The sequence below is a fragment of the Protomyctophum bolini genome (assembly GCF_963924005.1).
Source record: "Protomyctophum bolini genome assembly, chromosome: 9".
NCBI lineage: Eukaryota > Metazoa > Chordata > Actinopteri > Myctophiformes > Myctophidae > Protomyctophum > Protomyctophum bolini.
This window is the reverse complement of record NC_137870.1, coordinates 26,853,801-26,866,912: the sequence shown is the minus strand read 5'-3', so window position 1 is coordinate 26,866,912 and position 13,112 is coordinate 26,853,801. Positions and strand designations below refer to the sequence as shown.

The following is a 13,112-nucleotide window of genomic DNA, read 5'->3' as shown; positions in this document are numbered from 1 at the left end:
TACAGCATTGTTAAAATAGTGTCACCAAAGTTACCACCTCGGAGGAAAGCCTGGTATTCGTTCCAAACTGGCCCGTATGAACCCGGTCTAGGCGGGCCACGGATACGAAAAACCAAAAAAAGTGTGCTTTCAGCTTGCTGGGGGTCCCGAGCCACAGGTTGAAAACACCCGCATAAAGGACAACAAGAATGACATAAAATCCACAGGACTCATATCCTTTGAATTGAACAGAATTTTCATATATATTCAACATTTTTTAATATAAATATACAAAAATTGACCAAAATATATGAGAAAATATACTGTTGACAATGAAATATATTTCCGATAGATTTTGACCACTTAAAAGCGTTTTTGATCCAAAACCAATATGAACTTTTAATATTATAAGTGGCCATAAGTTATATATGGCCACAATTATATGAACCATCAAATCAATTTTGATGGTTCAAATGTACCTCCAGGCTCCAGTGTCCAAAAATATATTTTCAAATATATTTAAATTTGTTTGTTTTGAATGTGATGAATGAGTTATTTCTAGGAGAAATAAAAGGAATGAAAGGTGATCATGTTACACTTAAGTCTTAAATATAGGAGTAATTATTGAACCAATTAATCACTATATATTTTTCGTACAGGTCACGGCGGCCACAGCCAAAATAGCCGCACGACAGTTGATCTAATGAATTAGATCAGCAATTTTCAGTTTCTGAAAATGATTGATTGTTTGAGCATTTTCACTTACAATTACACACCTAAAAATAGGGATGTGAGGTTGGATGACGTTAACCACTAAAATCTCAGAAAAATATTGTGTCGACAGAAAAAAGTGGTCCAAGTTTGGGTCTCGAGCTAAAAGGTTTGGGAACCACTGTTGTTGAGGGTTTAAGTAGTTTGACAATAATGTCCAAAAGCTCTCAGTGCGTACAGTATGTGCTTATTAATTATTATGAATTAGAGCAATACAATGAAATGAAACATTATCCATCATTCTTTCCCCTCCCAGCCTTCAGTGGAACGGTCTGTAGTTTGTTATGTGTTCATGATCTATAAGCACTAATAGAAGTAGGATAGTCCATTGTCCATTTTTGGTTTGATTTGAAGTCACTCTTAACAACAATATTAAAGGTGTAAAAAAGGAGTGTAAGTGATATATGTTTTGTTTAAATGATTGTTAAATAGCTCTATATTCTGAGTTTGTTCAGTAGCAGGGGTCCCCTTTGTCTCTCCAGATCTTTAGTAAACAGGAAAATAGATTTTTGTGAGATAACTCACACAGGCTACAACAAGATAAATAGGAAGTAATGACACAAAAAAGTTCACAGACAAGTGAAGCTGACAGATGATATTTGTTGGGCCTGAAAATGTTTGTCGTTTCTTATTGAAGAACTGGAGACAGGGACACCCCTGCTACGAAACAAACACCCTAGCAATGATTACTATTGAAATAGAGCTTTAACTTTTTAACAAAGAACTTTTGTTTTAACAGAAATATATTAATGCCACCCCCTTTAATGATTATAAACCTACATTTTCCAGCAGTATGCCTCAGTGAAGCAGGTTAAGTTTTCACTGGGTTGTCAATATTTGCAACATAAATGTAAAACTGTTTATTTGGCGGAATGCTCCTTTTAACAACTGTCTCTCTTCCTCATGAATGTTGTTTGGCAATTCGTCTCGACCTCCTCCGGTTCTGCTTGGACGACCACGACCTCAGGAAGTACTTGTCGGGGACGGGGTCATCCCGCTCCAGATCAAAGTGTCTCTGGAGCCTCAGGGCCAGCGCTCCGTCTTGGAGGCAGCGCTCCTCTTCGTCACAGTGCTCCTCCTCCTCCTCCTCCTCCACCACGATCTCCTGACTTCCTCGCCTGACCTCCGACCCCGGCGCTCCCTCCTCCAAGTGTCTGCTCTTGTGGCTCCTCTTCCGGCCTCTCTTGGAGGAGCGACCACCACCGTCCGAAGATACCTTCCTGTGTGAGTCTTTCAGCAATTCCGTTTTACTGGACCGGACCGAGCGGGAGTTCCTGTCGCTCGGCGGTGAAAACGTCTGTTTTTTACAGAGCGGAGTTTCTGTACGCGAGCTGGGTGCTGCTGACCCTGTCTGGTGGGGGTCCAGACTGCCACTGAGACGACGCGCCGGGACAAAAACCCGTACCAGCTGTTTCTGCCGGCTGGCTGTGTCTGTCTCCTCCGTCTGCTGGAAGAGCGCCCTCCTGTGGATGGTGAAAATGGTGTCTCTGTCTCCCGACCCTTTCATGGCGTCGACCCTGATGCGCCCTTTGACCTCATCCACGGTCCCGCAGCCACCCTGCTCTGTGCCTGCGTCGTCCGTGGGCCAAACGGTGGCTTCTCTGTCCACGGCGGGGCTGGTCAGGGTCGCCTTGGAGGCCACCACAAAAGACGGGTCTCGGTTACGGTTGCGGTCCAACTCGATCTGTCGCCACTTCTGCAGCAGGGCTGGTCCCACCTCCAGGGATGAAAGCAAAAACAAAAGAGGAAATTATCACAGCTGAAAACTTTTGTTAGACCACGTCAAGGGATGTCAATTATTGAGGAAGAAACAGGTCTATTATAGCGCCACAAGGAGGCCTCAATAACCTCCACGACCTGTGCTCTGAGGAGCACTTCTTCTAGTTTTTTGGTTAATTCCATCAGGCCTAGCTTGTAGTATAAATAATTCTTCCTTCTGTGCTACTGTACGTTACCTCATAGCTGGTGGCCGTGTTGGCACTCTGGAGGCCGTGGGTCAGGTTCCGGGGCGTGGACTTGACGATGGAGGGCTGCAGCAGGCGGCCGTCAGCCAGGCGCTTGGGGGGCGTGCACGGAGACGACACAATGGGCTTGAAGTGGTTGAGCTCCTCCGAGATACTGTCGCTGCTGCTCTCTGGACTGGCCGAGCGCTCGCGCTGCTGCTGCTGGGGCTGCAGCGTGGCGCTCCAACATAGGGCTGTCACCATTACAAATTTAAGATGACGATTAATTGTCACATGAATAATTGCGATTAACGATGTAATCGTGTTTTCTTTTTGCATCTAACATTGGAACATTCTGAATAGAATAAAAATTTCTGCTATTTTTGGAAAAACAATTTGAAACGTATGGACATTTTTCAACATGGTAACAATTGACGATTATGCAAGAATAATTTCGAGGATGTCAAATAATTGCGATTAGACGATATGTAATAATTGTGACAGGCCTACTCGAAACCCGGGGCTGCTGGGAGGACGTGGCGGTGCACAACGAGGGCGGTGACGTCATCAGTGTGCTCCAGGCAACGGGTCTTCTGTCGGCGGCGACGGGCGCGGAGAGAGAGCGACGACCCAGGCTGTTCTCAGATGACAGCAGGATGCCGGCCGTGTCGCTGTGACTGACGCATATCTGCACACACACACACACACACACACACACACTTGTAGATTCATTGTTGTTTACCGTTACTTTGTGGTTACTACTTTGCTTAGCTTGTGTGATGAATAGTGTTGTATTTCAAGTCAATAAGTGGCATACAGAGACACACACGCATGGGGAGAGAGTGAGAGAGAGTCTGTGTGTGTGTGTGTGTGTGTGTCAGGGCCGCTTACATTGAGAAGCTAACAATATTACTGGCATATTAAGGCTTTATAAACAAGCAGAATGGAACATGTAATTTCTTACCTTATCCAAGCTGGACGGATGAGAGACGAGACGCACTTTCCCTTTGCCTTCTACCGAGTCTGTACAGCTCTGGCTCCTCTGGATTGTCCTCTGGGACACACTGAGGAGGAAAACAAACACACCACAAACCAAAGGTCACAGATAAAGATAGAGAAGACTTTATTATCCATTACAATGTACAATGTTGGCATTAAGCAGATGCTCTTAATCCATAGCGGCTGACAGTAACAAGATAAACACAAGGCGATACGTCAAATGCATAATCTAGGGTCATAGGTCATTTAAAGTAAACCAAGAACCTATCACTCTACAGCAGTGGTTCTCAATCTATGGGTCCTGAGCCCCAGGGAAGGTGTTGTTGAGGTCGCACATTTGCATTGGCATTTTTTATCAAAAATGGTCAAAACAAATGAAAATCTACACAATTAAAATGTTGGTCGACGCAACCATCGTGAAGAGGACGGCCACTTGACAACTCATACACACACAGCTCCACCTCCAACACCGACCAAGAACAAGCAGCAAGACAACACACACAAGCCCTTCCTTGCAGAGGCTGAGGCACACAAACTGATTTGCTGTTCATAAATGATTTACCAAACTTAGGAATTGTGTTCAATATGAGCGGTCCATTTGGTTCCATTTGTATCCTCGTAGAGTTAAATTTAGATTACTTTGTAACATTACTGAGCATTCTCAGACAGACAACCAGACCAGTTTGTTAGTAACATCAGCCACGTTAAAGAAAACGCCACGGTCGGTGGCGTTAACTATATAACAATCATTCAGCACAATGAGTCTCTTACTCCTATGCCCAAAGACAGGCAGTGTTGCAAAAATAAAGCATAGACTATAGAACGGTATAATTCCATTCCAAACTTTGTGCCAAAGTTTTTGCTACACCGACACCTATCCTAGGACATAGGATCACGCTGCAGCAAGCACGTTGTGAGCTTGTAGATCTGTTCATTTTGTCATGTCCGGTACACATTAGGCTGCAATCACGCAGCCCATTTTATTAACTAAATCAATAGCCCAAAACAACGCACATCCAAATATTCTCCAGGGCTGGATATTTCTTTATTTCCCCCCCTATTTTCAAAATAATTCCAGGAATTTCATGGCTGTGGGAACCCTGAAAAGGGAACACACAGGAGAGGAGACATACTCTTTGGCGGATTTGGTGTTTCTTCTGATGAAGGCAGAAACCATCCTTGTCTTCTTCCCCACAGGCTCTTCGTTTTCAGAATCTGACAACACACCACCACTCTGCGCCACACACACACACACACACACACACACACACACACACACACACACACACACACACACACACACACACACACACACACACACACACACACACACACACACACACACACACACATTTGCAAGTCTGACAATAGTAAAAAACATTGTTGAATAAGTCATTAACTCATAAATAAACATTTTTTTAACACAGATCTCTTCTAGGGGGTCCCTGGAACAAAACATTTTCAGATCAGGGTCCGTGGCCAAATACTGTACTGTACATATCATTTTGGTGGTCCTTTGCACACAAAATAGTTTGAGAACTACTGGTTTGGAAGGTATTCGTAAAATCGGACCCAGGTCTTTATTGGTTAAGGATGTTGTTGTATATGTCCTGTATGAAGTGGTTTGTTGCAGATGGGATGTGGGATGAAGAACCTTCATGCGTGTTAAGACAGAGTGATTCTCACCTTGTGTTGTTCACACTGAAGCTCAGTGGGCTTGGAGATCTGAGACGGCCATAGGAACATGTCTGAGCAAAACACAAGACTAATGTTACACAATCTGTCTGTCTGATCTATACAGCTACTATGCTCTAAGACTTAGAATACCTAGTTAGTACTAATATAAGAATCACGTACAGAGACCACTAAAGCTGTCTGTCTGTCCATCTGTCAGTCTGTCCCACAGAAACACAACCCTGTCTCTGTCTTACAGGGATAAACACTGTCTGTCAGATACAACTGTTTCAAATGTGAGAACTTTACTTACTTTATTATGACATTCAAAATCAGCTGTCCTGTGTCATCAGCACAGCTGGATCCATTCATCTCAACATCTACTCACCCCTTACTGCAATATCCTTATGTATATTATATCCACATTATGTAGGTTTCCTCAATCACTCACTTCCTCAGTAATGATTACCCCCCAACACACAGAATTAGAGAGAGAGAGAGAGAGAGAGAGAGAGAGAGAGAGAGAACATGTCTGAACATGTCAGGTTTAAACTAGAAAATAGTAGTAACGTGCGATGTCAACAAGTGACAATATTGTGGGGCCAGAGCGCCACCTAGTGGCACAAAGTGAACAACACACACACACACACACACACACACACACACACACCAGAACTGTTCGAAAGCTAACCAGGCTTTCCACCTCGGATTCTAAAGAAGGTTTTGTAACTCATTCGCCCTGAAACATGAGCGTCATGTGAAGTTGAACCATGGCTATGAACAGTCTAGACTATAGTCTAAACAGGCCTGTTTATCTCAAGACTTGAAGTCAGTACAATATCTATATTAATAACATTTCATTAATTTCTCTATTGAAATAAACAAATTGTTATTTATTTATTTTCCGCCGTTGTAAACATCCACAAAGCGCACAAACGGAAATCAAAGCAAACCTCTACCGGTGTCTGCCTCTCTCCGCTCTGGGCAGCTTCTCCTCCGCCGCTCGGTGTCCCCGCCGGCCGGACCCGGGGCCTCTCCTCCTCGTCTGAGGAGGGGAGCCCAGCCCGATGCCGAGCCCCGGAGCCGGGACAGGGACAGGGGACAACAGCAACAACAACAACACCGGGGCCCGGCGCTGTCCGGCGGGGCCCCGCCGGGGCCCGCCCGCTGGAGACACCGCGGACAGGAAGAGGAGCAGCGGTCGCAACTGCCACCACCGGACCCTGCGCTCCGATCCTCTGCTGGAGGCTCCTCCGAGCAGGCCGCAGGGGCCCTGGTTCTCCTCCTCCGGTCCTCCTCCGGCGGAGACACCGGCTGCGAGCGCGGGGTAGAGCCGGGTCTGAGCGGCTCGGGAGCGGACATGGCGTTGCTGTGTTTGGGTCTCTGTTTATCAGTCAGATGAACCCGCCGCCAGTCGCCATCTTTTCTCTCTGAATTTGAAAACATCAAGCCCCGCCCGGTCACTGCAGCGGCTTCCATGGCCGCCCCGCCCCGCTGCGTGGTGTCGGCAGGCCCGGTGGAGTTGAAACCAGTGCACCTCGTGGACCATTCTTTGGAAACAAGTGATGAGGTGCGCTCGGTTGAAGAAGCTCACATCTGGACAGGGCGGTGCTGCACGCTACCGCTACGAAATACTTTATGGTTCAATAACATGATGATTAAACCTTAGTTTATTATATCTCTGTATCAAACACGATCTCAAATGAGAAATAATTATTCCAATACCCGTCAGTTCTGGCTATTTGGCTGCACTGCCTGCACATACAATCACGATAGCTGTATACTATGGGTTTATAATTATATAGGCCTACATTTGTGAGTAAAAGTAGGTAGGCCTATGACTTGATTGATTGATTGATTTATTAACAGATTGCAGAATTACAATACATTTCAAGTACAACTCAATACAAAGACTGTTAACAGTGAGTGGACGACACCTTAAAGCATTACACTTGTTTACAATAGGGCCCACCATTTTAAATTAATCAAAACATTTAGAGACTACGAATATACACAACTATATAGTCAAAAGGAAATCATCATAGGAGGTAAAAAAGGAAAAGAAACACATACAGTGAGTGGGAACAGGGGTGGGTGGGGGATTCAGATTTTACGAGGGCCAGTTTCGAATTGCAGCCGTCCGTAGGTGCCCTTTGAGAGCAGTTTTGAAGGAGTGAAGAGATGTGCATGTCTTAATGACTGTTGGTAGGGCGTTCCACATTTTGGTGGCATAGGAGCGAAATGAATTTAGTCCCTTGTTTGTGCCGAATCTGGGTTGCACATGGTTTGTTGAACTCCCTCTGTGTTGTGGGTGTTTTGGTGGTGTAGCGAATCTTGTGGACCTGCAGTGCTGTAAGCTGTCATCAACCCTAAGCCATTCCAGCCTGTCAAAGTGGGCAGGGGTGAGTTGGGTTCGGGGAGTGAGGCCAAGTATAGTAGCCTGACCAGTTTTTTTTGGGAAGTCTGGAGCCTTGTTTTAAGGGCCTTAGAGGTGCAAGCGTAGTCGAAGAAACCTTGTACGAGGGCTCCTGTTAGGGTCTTCAAGGTCTTTTTGTTGACCAGTGAGGTGATCCTGTATAGGAATCTTGTTCTTTGGTTGACCTTTTTGATAACGTTGTGGCCATTTTATCACCGGAAAGATTTGCCTCCAGGATGGAACCTAGGTAGGTAATTTCATCTTTTCGTGTGATAATATTGTCACCCACTCTAACCAAGAAGCCATCTGCCTTGCTGAGATTACTATTTGATCCAAATAGAATGGATTCAGTTTTTCCCAGGTGTAAAGATAGTTTGTTATGTGACTGATAGTGACTGATATGTGCATCATGAGTTGAATATGCTATTAATTTGTAATGAATATATATCACAGTTAACAGTTTTTGTATTGAGTTGTACTTGTATACTGTAATTCTGCAAACTGTTAATAAATCAATCAATCAAAAAGATAGTAAGTAGGCCTATAATCCTATATTATGAGTAGTGGAATTGGAAACCTCATATGTACCAGTGAACTGTGGTGTAACTTCCACAAGGAAGCATACTAGGGCCTTTACTGTTCCTAATGTAAACGACATGACATCAGCTCGTGACTGCAAATTGTTCCTGTTCGCAGATGACTCGGCACTGCTGGTCTCGGACAGGAACAAACAAGCATGTTGAAAAGGGCCCTCAGCTCTGAACTTGGTAGAATCTGCACCTGGCTCGCTGATAAGAAAGCAAGGCAGATGGCTTCTTTGTTAGAGTGGGTGACAATATTATCACATGAAAAGATGAAATTACCTACCTAGGTCCCATCCTGGAGGCAAATCTTTCCGGTGATAAAATGGCCACCAACGTAATAAAAAAAGTCTACATTTAGTAGATCTGCTACTTTTGATACTTTTGTCTTGTGTGATGCTGTAATTATTACAGCATCACATATATTGGTATATATTGGTTTAAAAAACCCCAACAATATATATATATATATATATATTCACAAATTGTAGAAAAATATTGCATATCAAAATTAATTTGTTTTGTTTTTTAACATAAATCTCTTCTGCGAGTCCCTGGCACATAATAAATTCACTATTGTTTTGATTGCATATTGTGTAAATATCCATTTCAAAACTTTTCAAGATAACAAAAAATCAGACCTGTCTGAAGTGAGTGGTACTGTACTGTACTGTACTGTACTGTACTGTACTGTACTGTACTGTACTGTACTGTACTGTACTGTACTGTACTGTACGGTACGGTACTGTACTGTACTGTAGCTGCTATTTTCGTGCTTGGACAGACAGACAGACTGGAGTGGTTGCATCACTCAAAGACAAAACTCGTTAGATAGCGTCTTGTGGTGTGCTCATAGATTAGCTATTTTTGTGTGACACTGTCTGTCTGTCTGTCTATTAACACAGAACAACACATCAGTTGCAACAGTTATTTATTGTGTATCAGTTTGTCTACAACACATCAGTTGCAACAGCTGTTTATTGTGTATCAGTTTTTCTTCAAAACAACAGTGCGCAGACTGATTAGAGAGGCAGAGGTGGATCAACTTGAGGACAGTCTCACAGAATGTGAGGGACACAGCATCTGCAGGAGAGATAAAACATTTATAGAATATTAACTAAGAAAATCAACTGCATGGGTTAAAATATTTGCTGATGATGTGTGACATGTCACAATACAAATACAACTTGTTGTTGTTGTTGTTGTTATTATATTGTGACTGTTCACAATAAATATAGTCAAACAAAAGTACAACTCATATATGTGTCTTACCGTCACAAGTGACTGAGTGATTATGTTATATATTTTTGATTTCCATTAGCTACTGTATCTACTGTACTCAAAAAGTACAAAAGAAAATATACAATTTCCAACAGGCCTAAATATGTAAGAAAATATGTGCAAACAGCAGTGAACAAAATGCGGTCAACAATAACAAAGATAATCTCTCCCATCTCACCCTACCAAACCAGCTTTCATGTGAGCACTTAGGCCTACATTATTTGATATTATGCTGTGGTATAAAGGCTAAAGCATTGATTCTCAAACTTTTCAGGCCCAGACCTCCTAAAATAATCATATTTGAACTGGAGATGCCAGTACAAGCACTTACATAGTTTGACTCGGTTCCACAGAAAAATATTGTGAGCAGTATTTTCACAATTCTTGCCTCATTCTTAGTTAATATTCGACAATTTGGCCAATGTTTTTATAGTATAGATTGTTCATTACGTTTGACTTTTTATTTTATTTAGTATTTTAGCGGTATTGCAATATTTTAAAACAAGTTAAAAGTGCTTAAGTCGTATCTTTAGAAATTCGCATGTTGGTTTGTTTACTGTTGAGTGAGAAAACAATGTTGCACATTGAGCTAATCAACTGGTATAAAGCACTGCTTCTCAACATTGTGTCTGGGGACCCCCAGGGGACCCTTTTGGCTTTTGGGTCTGTAACTCTGAGAGTAGATTGGGGTTCCTGCGATAAAACCGGTGGTATCAAATGGGGGGTCCGTGGCCTGCCCTATTGTATATCAAACTGGGGGTCCTTGAAATGAAAATAATAATAATAATAAATGATATAAACATACACATATGATTTGAGGCAGCCAAAGGGTCCGAACTGAAGCTCAAGGGGGAGGCATATGTCTCGACATATACCGTTGTTGTAGTTGACACATCCCCATGGAAACGGTGTGAGGTCAGCCGCCATGCCCACATCACCTGCACACAATTTGCAACTACAATTTAGGCATTTAGCAGATGCTCTTAATCCAGAGCGATTTATAAACACATGGTAATACAAGAAATGCATAGAAATAGAAAACTATGATCCCCCCCCCACCTCTCTCTCTCTCTCTCTCTCTCTCTCTCTCTCATTAGCAGGCAGCACTATCCCTCTCTCTGTTTCTGGCAAACAGCGCCCCTACTGGTACTCATTATACTGGTGCTCATTAGATACATGAACATGATACATGATAGGTGAACGTGCATGGACATTGCTGTTCCTTGGAGTGGTTGCACCACAAAAAAAAGAGAAAATCAGTACATTGAAACTATATAAACCATAGGATGTTAGGTCAGCAAATTAACCATTCATCTGTCTATCTGATAGACAGATGACTATCACATGCTATCGAAATGACATGTTAGCCTTTGCATCAGCCTGCAAGGTTGTCAAGACTATAGGGCAAGTGGAGGAGCCTGAAGAGGAGCCTACAGATTACAGAACACAAACAGGAACACACTGATTTGAAAACAACAAATACAATCAGTGTGCAACAGCTGTGCACTTTAAAAAGGGATGTACTGTACTGTACTGTACTGGCCCTTTGTGTGTGTATTGGCTAAATATTTCTTATGAAGCCATATTTTATACTTTGGCTATTATGCAATGGCATACAAGCTTGTATAGGTCTGGGGCCTGTTTCAGGAAACTTGGATGAACTAATCCAGGATTTAGGCCAAAACCAGGCTTTTTCAATCCTGGTCTTTACAGCCTGGTTTATTCTGTTCCACTAAAGCCAAGCGAGGCTCAGAATTGGCGGATTTGGTGAGCCGGGATCAGCAAGCCTGGCTGAATACTTAGATAGCCTGGCTTTTTGTCTCTAGAGTCTAGACCCAATCTATGGAACACAATTTACTGATCCTTCTTCTTCATGGGGTATTATGGCAGTTTGCATCCTTAATAGTTGCATTACTGCCCCCTTCTGTATATCACAGTATCTTTACTAATCTATTCAAGACTTACTTATACAAGGACTTAAGCTTCTAAAATAAATAATGCTGCTGTAATTAAAGAGAGAACATACTCTCAATAGTGGATAGACTGAATGATTAACTACCCCAAAAATATAGTTTACATTTTACCACTACTATTAACTTAAAACAGAATTCTTAATATTGTAAGCATAATGATATTGTCGCATTGTGATATTTGGCCATAACTCCCTCCTCTGAGGGAGCTACCTTTGGGGAAGGGTGTTGTTGTCCAGACAGGGGCCAGACTGGTGAACTGTGGGTCATGGGTTCAATAGTGGGTGAAACGTTACAATGGTAATATCATATGTTGTAAAACAATGAGTAGGCCTAATGGTAATATTTAGTGGTTTTCACTTTTACTAAAAAAAAAATATATATAATATAATATAATATAATATAATAATTATTCTTAACTTTGCACTTGCACGACAGCAAACCTATTCTGGGGAACATTCACCAAAAGCAGCTGATCTACAAGCTCACAAGTTATATAGTGCTTAAATTAGTCCTTTAATGCAGACCGATACAAATAAGGCAACATAAACCCATAATAATTGAATAAATCTGGAAAACATCATTGGTTTGTGATCAGTTTGACTGCTTAATGAACAGTAAAGACATCAGGATTAGGTTAAACCTGGCTGTTAGCCTGGTCCGGAGCAGGCTAAGTCCAAAGCATTAGTTTCCATGGTAACTAATGTAGCATCACTTTCATGAAACCGAATCAAACCTCAACATATCCAGGTTAACTGGTTAAATTAATCTGGCAAGATTAACCAGTTTTCATGAAACCGGTTAATCGCTGATCCAGGATATATTAAATTAAGTTAAATCCCGGTTTAATCTCTATTCCAAGTTTCGTGAAACAGGCCCCGGTCTGCTATTGTGAAAAAAAAGAAAACATTTGAAGAAATGTGAAAGATTTTGAACCTTTTTGAAAATAATTGGAAAAACAATACTGTTGAAGTTGTAGATCTAACATATTGGGACACACGGTGAAAGGGAAATGTGGACGAGTGAACAGGATGAACACAACATGAAAGCACAAAGCAGCACAATACAGTTACACAAACCCTCTCCAATCTAACAGCAAAAACATGATCATATGATGAATTGTGGAGTTCACACTCATCAAAACTCTACAGGAAAAGTCTACTCTTGACGTCTCGAAATTATTAAAAAAATATTTCGTCTGAAAGAAAGAAAAACATACTGTAACTCCATAATTAAGTTACTGTACTATAGTCCCAGGCCACCGGCCTGGGGGTCCGGGTACCCCAGGCTGCAATGCCAGACTTGCCTGCCTGACGACAGCGTGTTGCGGATTCAAATCCTGATCCCAACGACCTTTACTGCACGTCACTCCCCTTCGCTCTCCCCATTTCCTGTCAGTCTACTGGCCTATCAAAATAATAATAATAAAGCCCCAAAACAAATGTTTTAAAAAAGTTACAGTACTATGAACTGCTAAAATCTACAAAGACTAAGACGA

The 13,112-nt window shown here is 42.4% G+C and overlaps 1 protein-coding gene across 3 annotated transcripts; it reads right to left on the bottom strand.

Moving 5' to 3' along the window:
• Positions 1-249: 249 nt before the first annotated feature.
• On the bottom strand, positions 250-6,930 carry rnf169 (ring finger protein 169). 3 transcript variants are annotated; one of them, XM_080772200.1, is made up of 7 exons: positions 6,320-6,930; positions 5,379-5,440; positions 4,826-4,926; positions 3,658-3,757; positions 3,204-3,381; positions 2,706-2,947; positions 250-2,467 (listed from the first exon to the last, which is right to left on the bottom strand). In XM_080772200.1, exons 1-7 carry the CDS (start codon positions 6,843-6,845, stop codon positions 1,652-1,654), a joined length of 2,025 nt encoding a protein of 674 aa, XP_080628326.1. In that variant the 5' UTR covers positions 6,846-6,930; the 3' UTR covers positions 250-1,651. The 3 variants fall into 3 exon arrangements, with proteins under 3 accessions (XP_080628326.1, XP_080628327.1, XP_080628328.1); XM_080772201.1 differs by having other exon boundaries at positions 6,326-6,930; XM_080772202.1 differs by lacking the exon at positions 6,320-6,930 and adding an exon at positions 5,680-6,193.
• Between the last annotated feature and the right edge of the window lie 6,182 nt (positions 6,931-13,112).

Bases quoted from the DNA above. Each gene is read 5' to 3' on its own strand.
- rnf169 (XM_080772200.1), bottom strand. From the start codon at position 6,845: ATGGAAGCCGCTGCAGTGACCGGGCGGGGCTTGATGTTTTCAAATTCA. The intron at 3,382-3,657 runs GTAAGAAATTAC...GTGTGTGTGCAG, and splicing joins ATCCGTCCAGCTTGGATAAG to ATATGCGTCAGTCACAGCGA. The intron at 2,468-2,705 runs GTAACGTACAGT...TCATCCCTGGAG, and splicing joins ACACGGCCACCAGCTATGAG to GTGGGACCAGCCCTGCTGCA.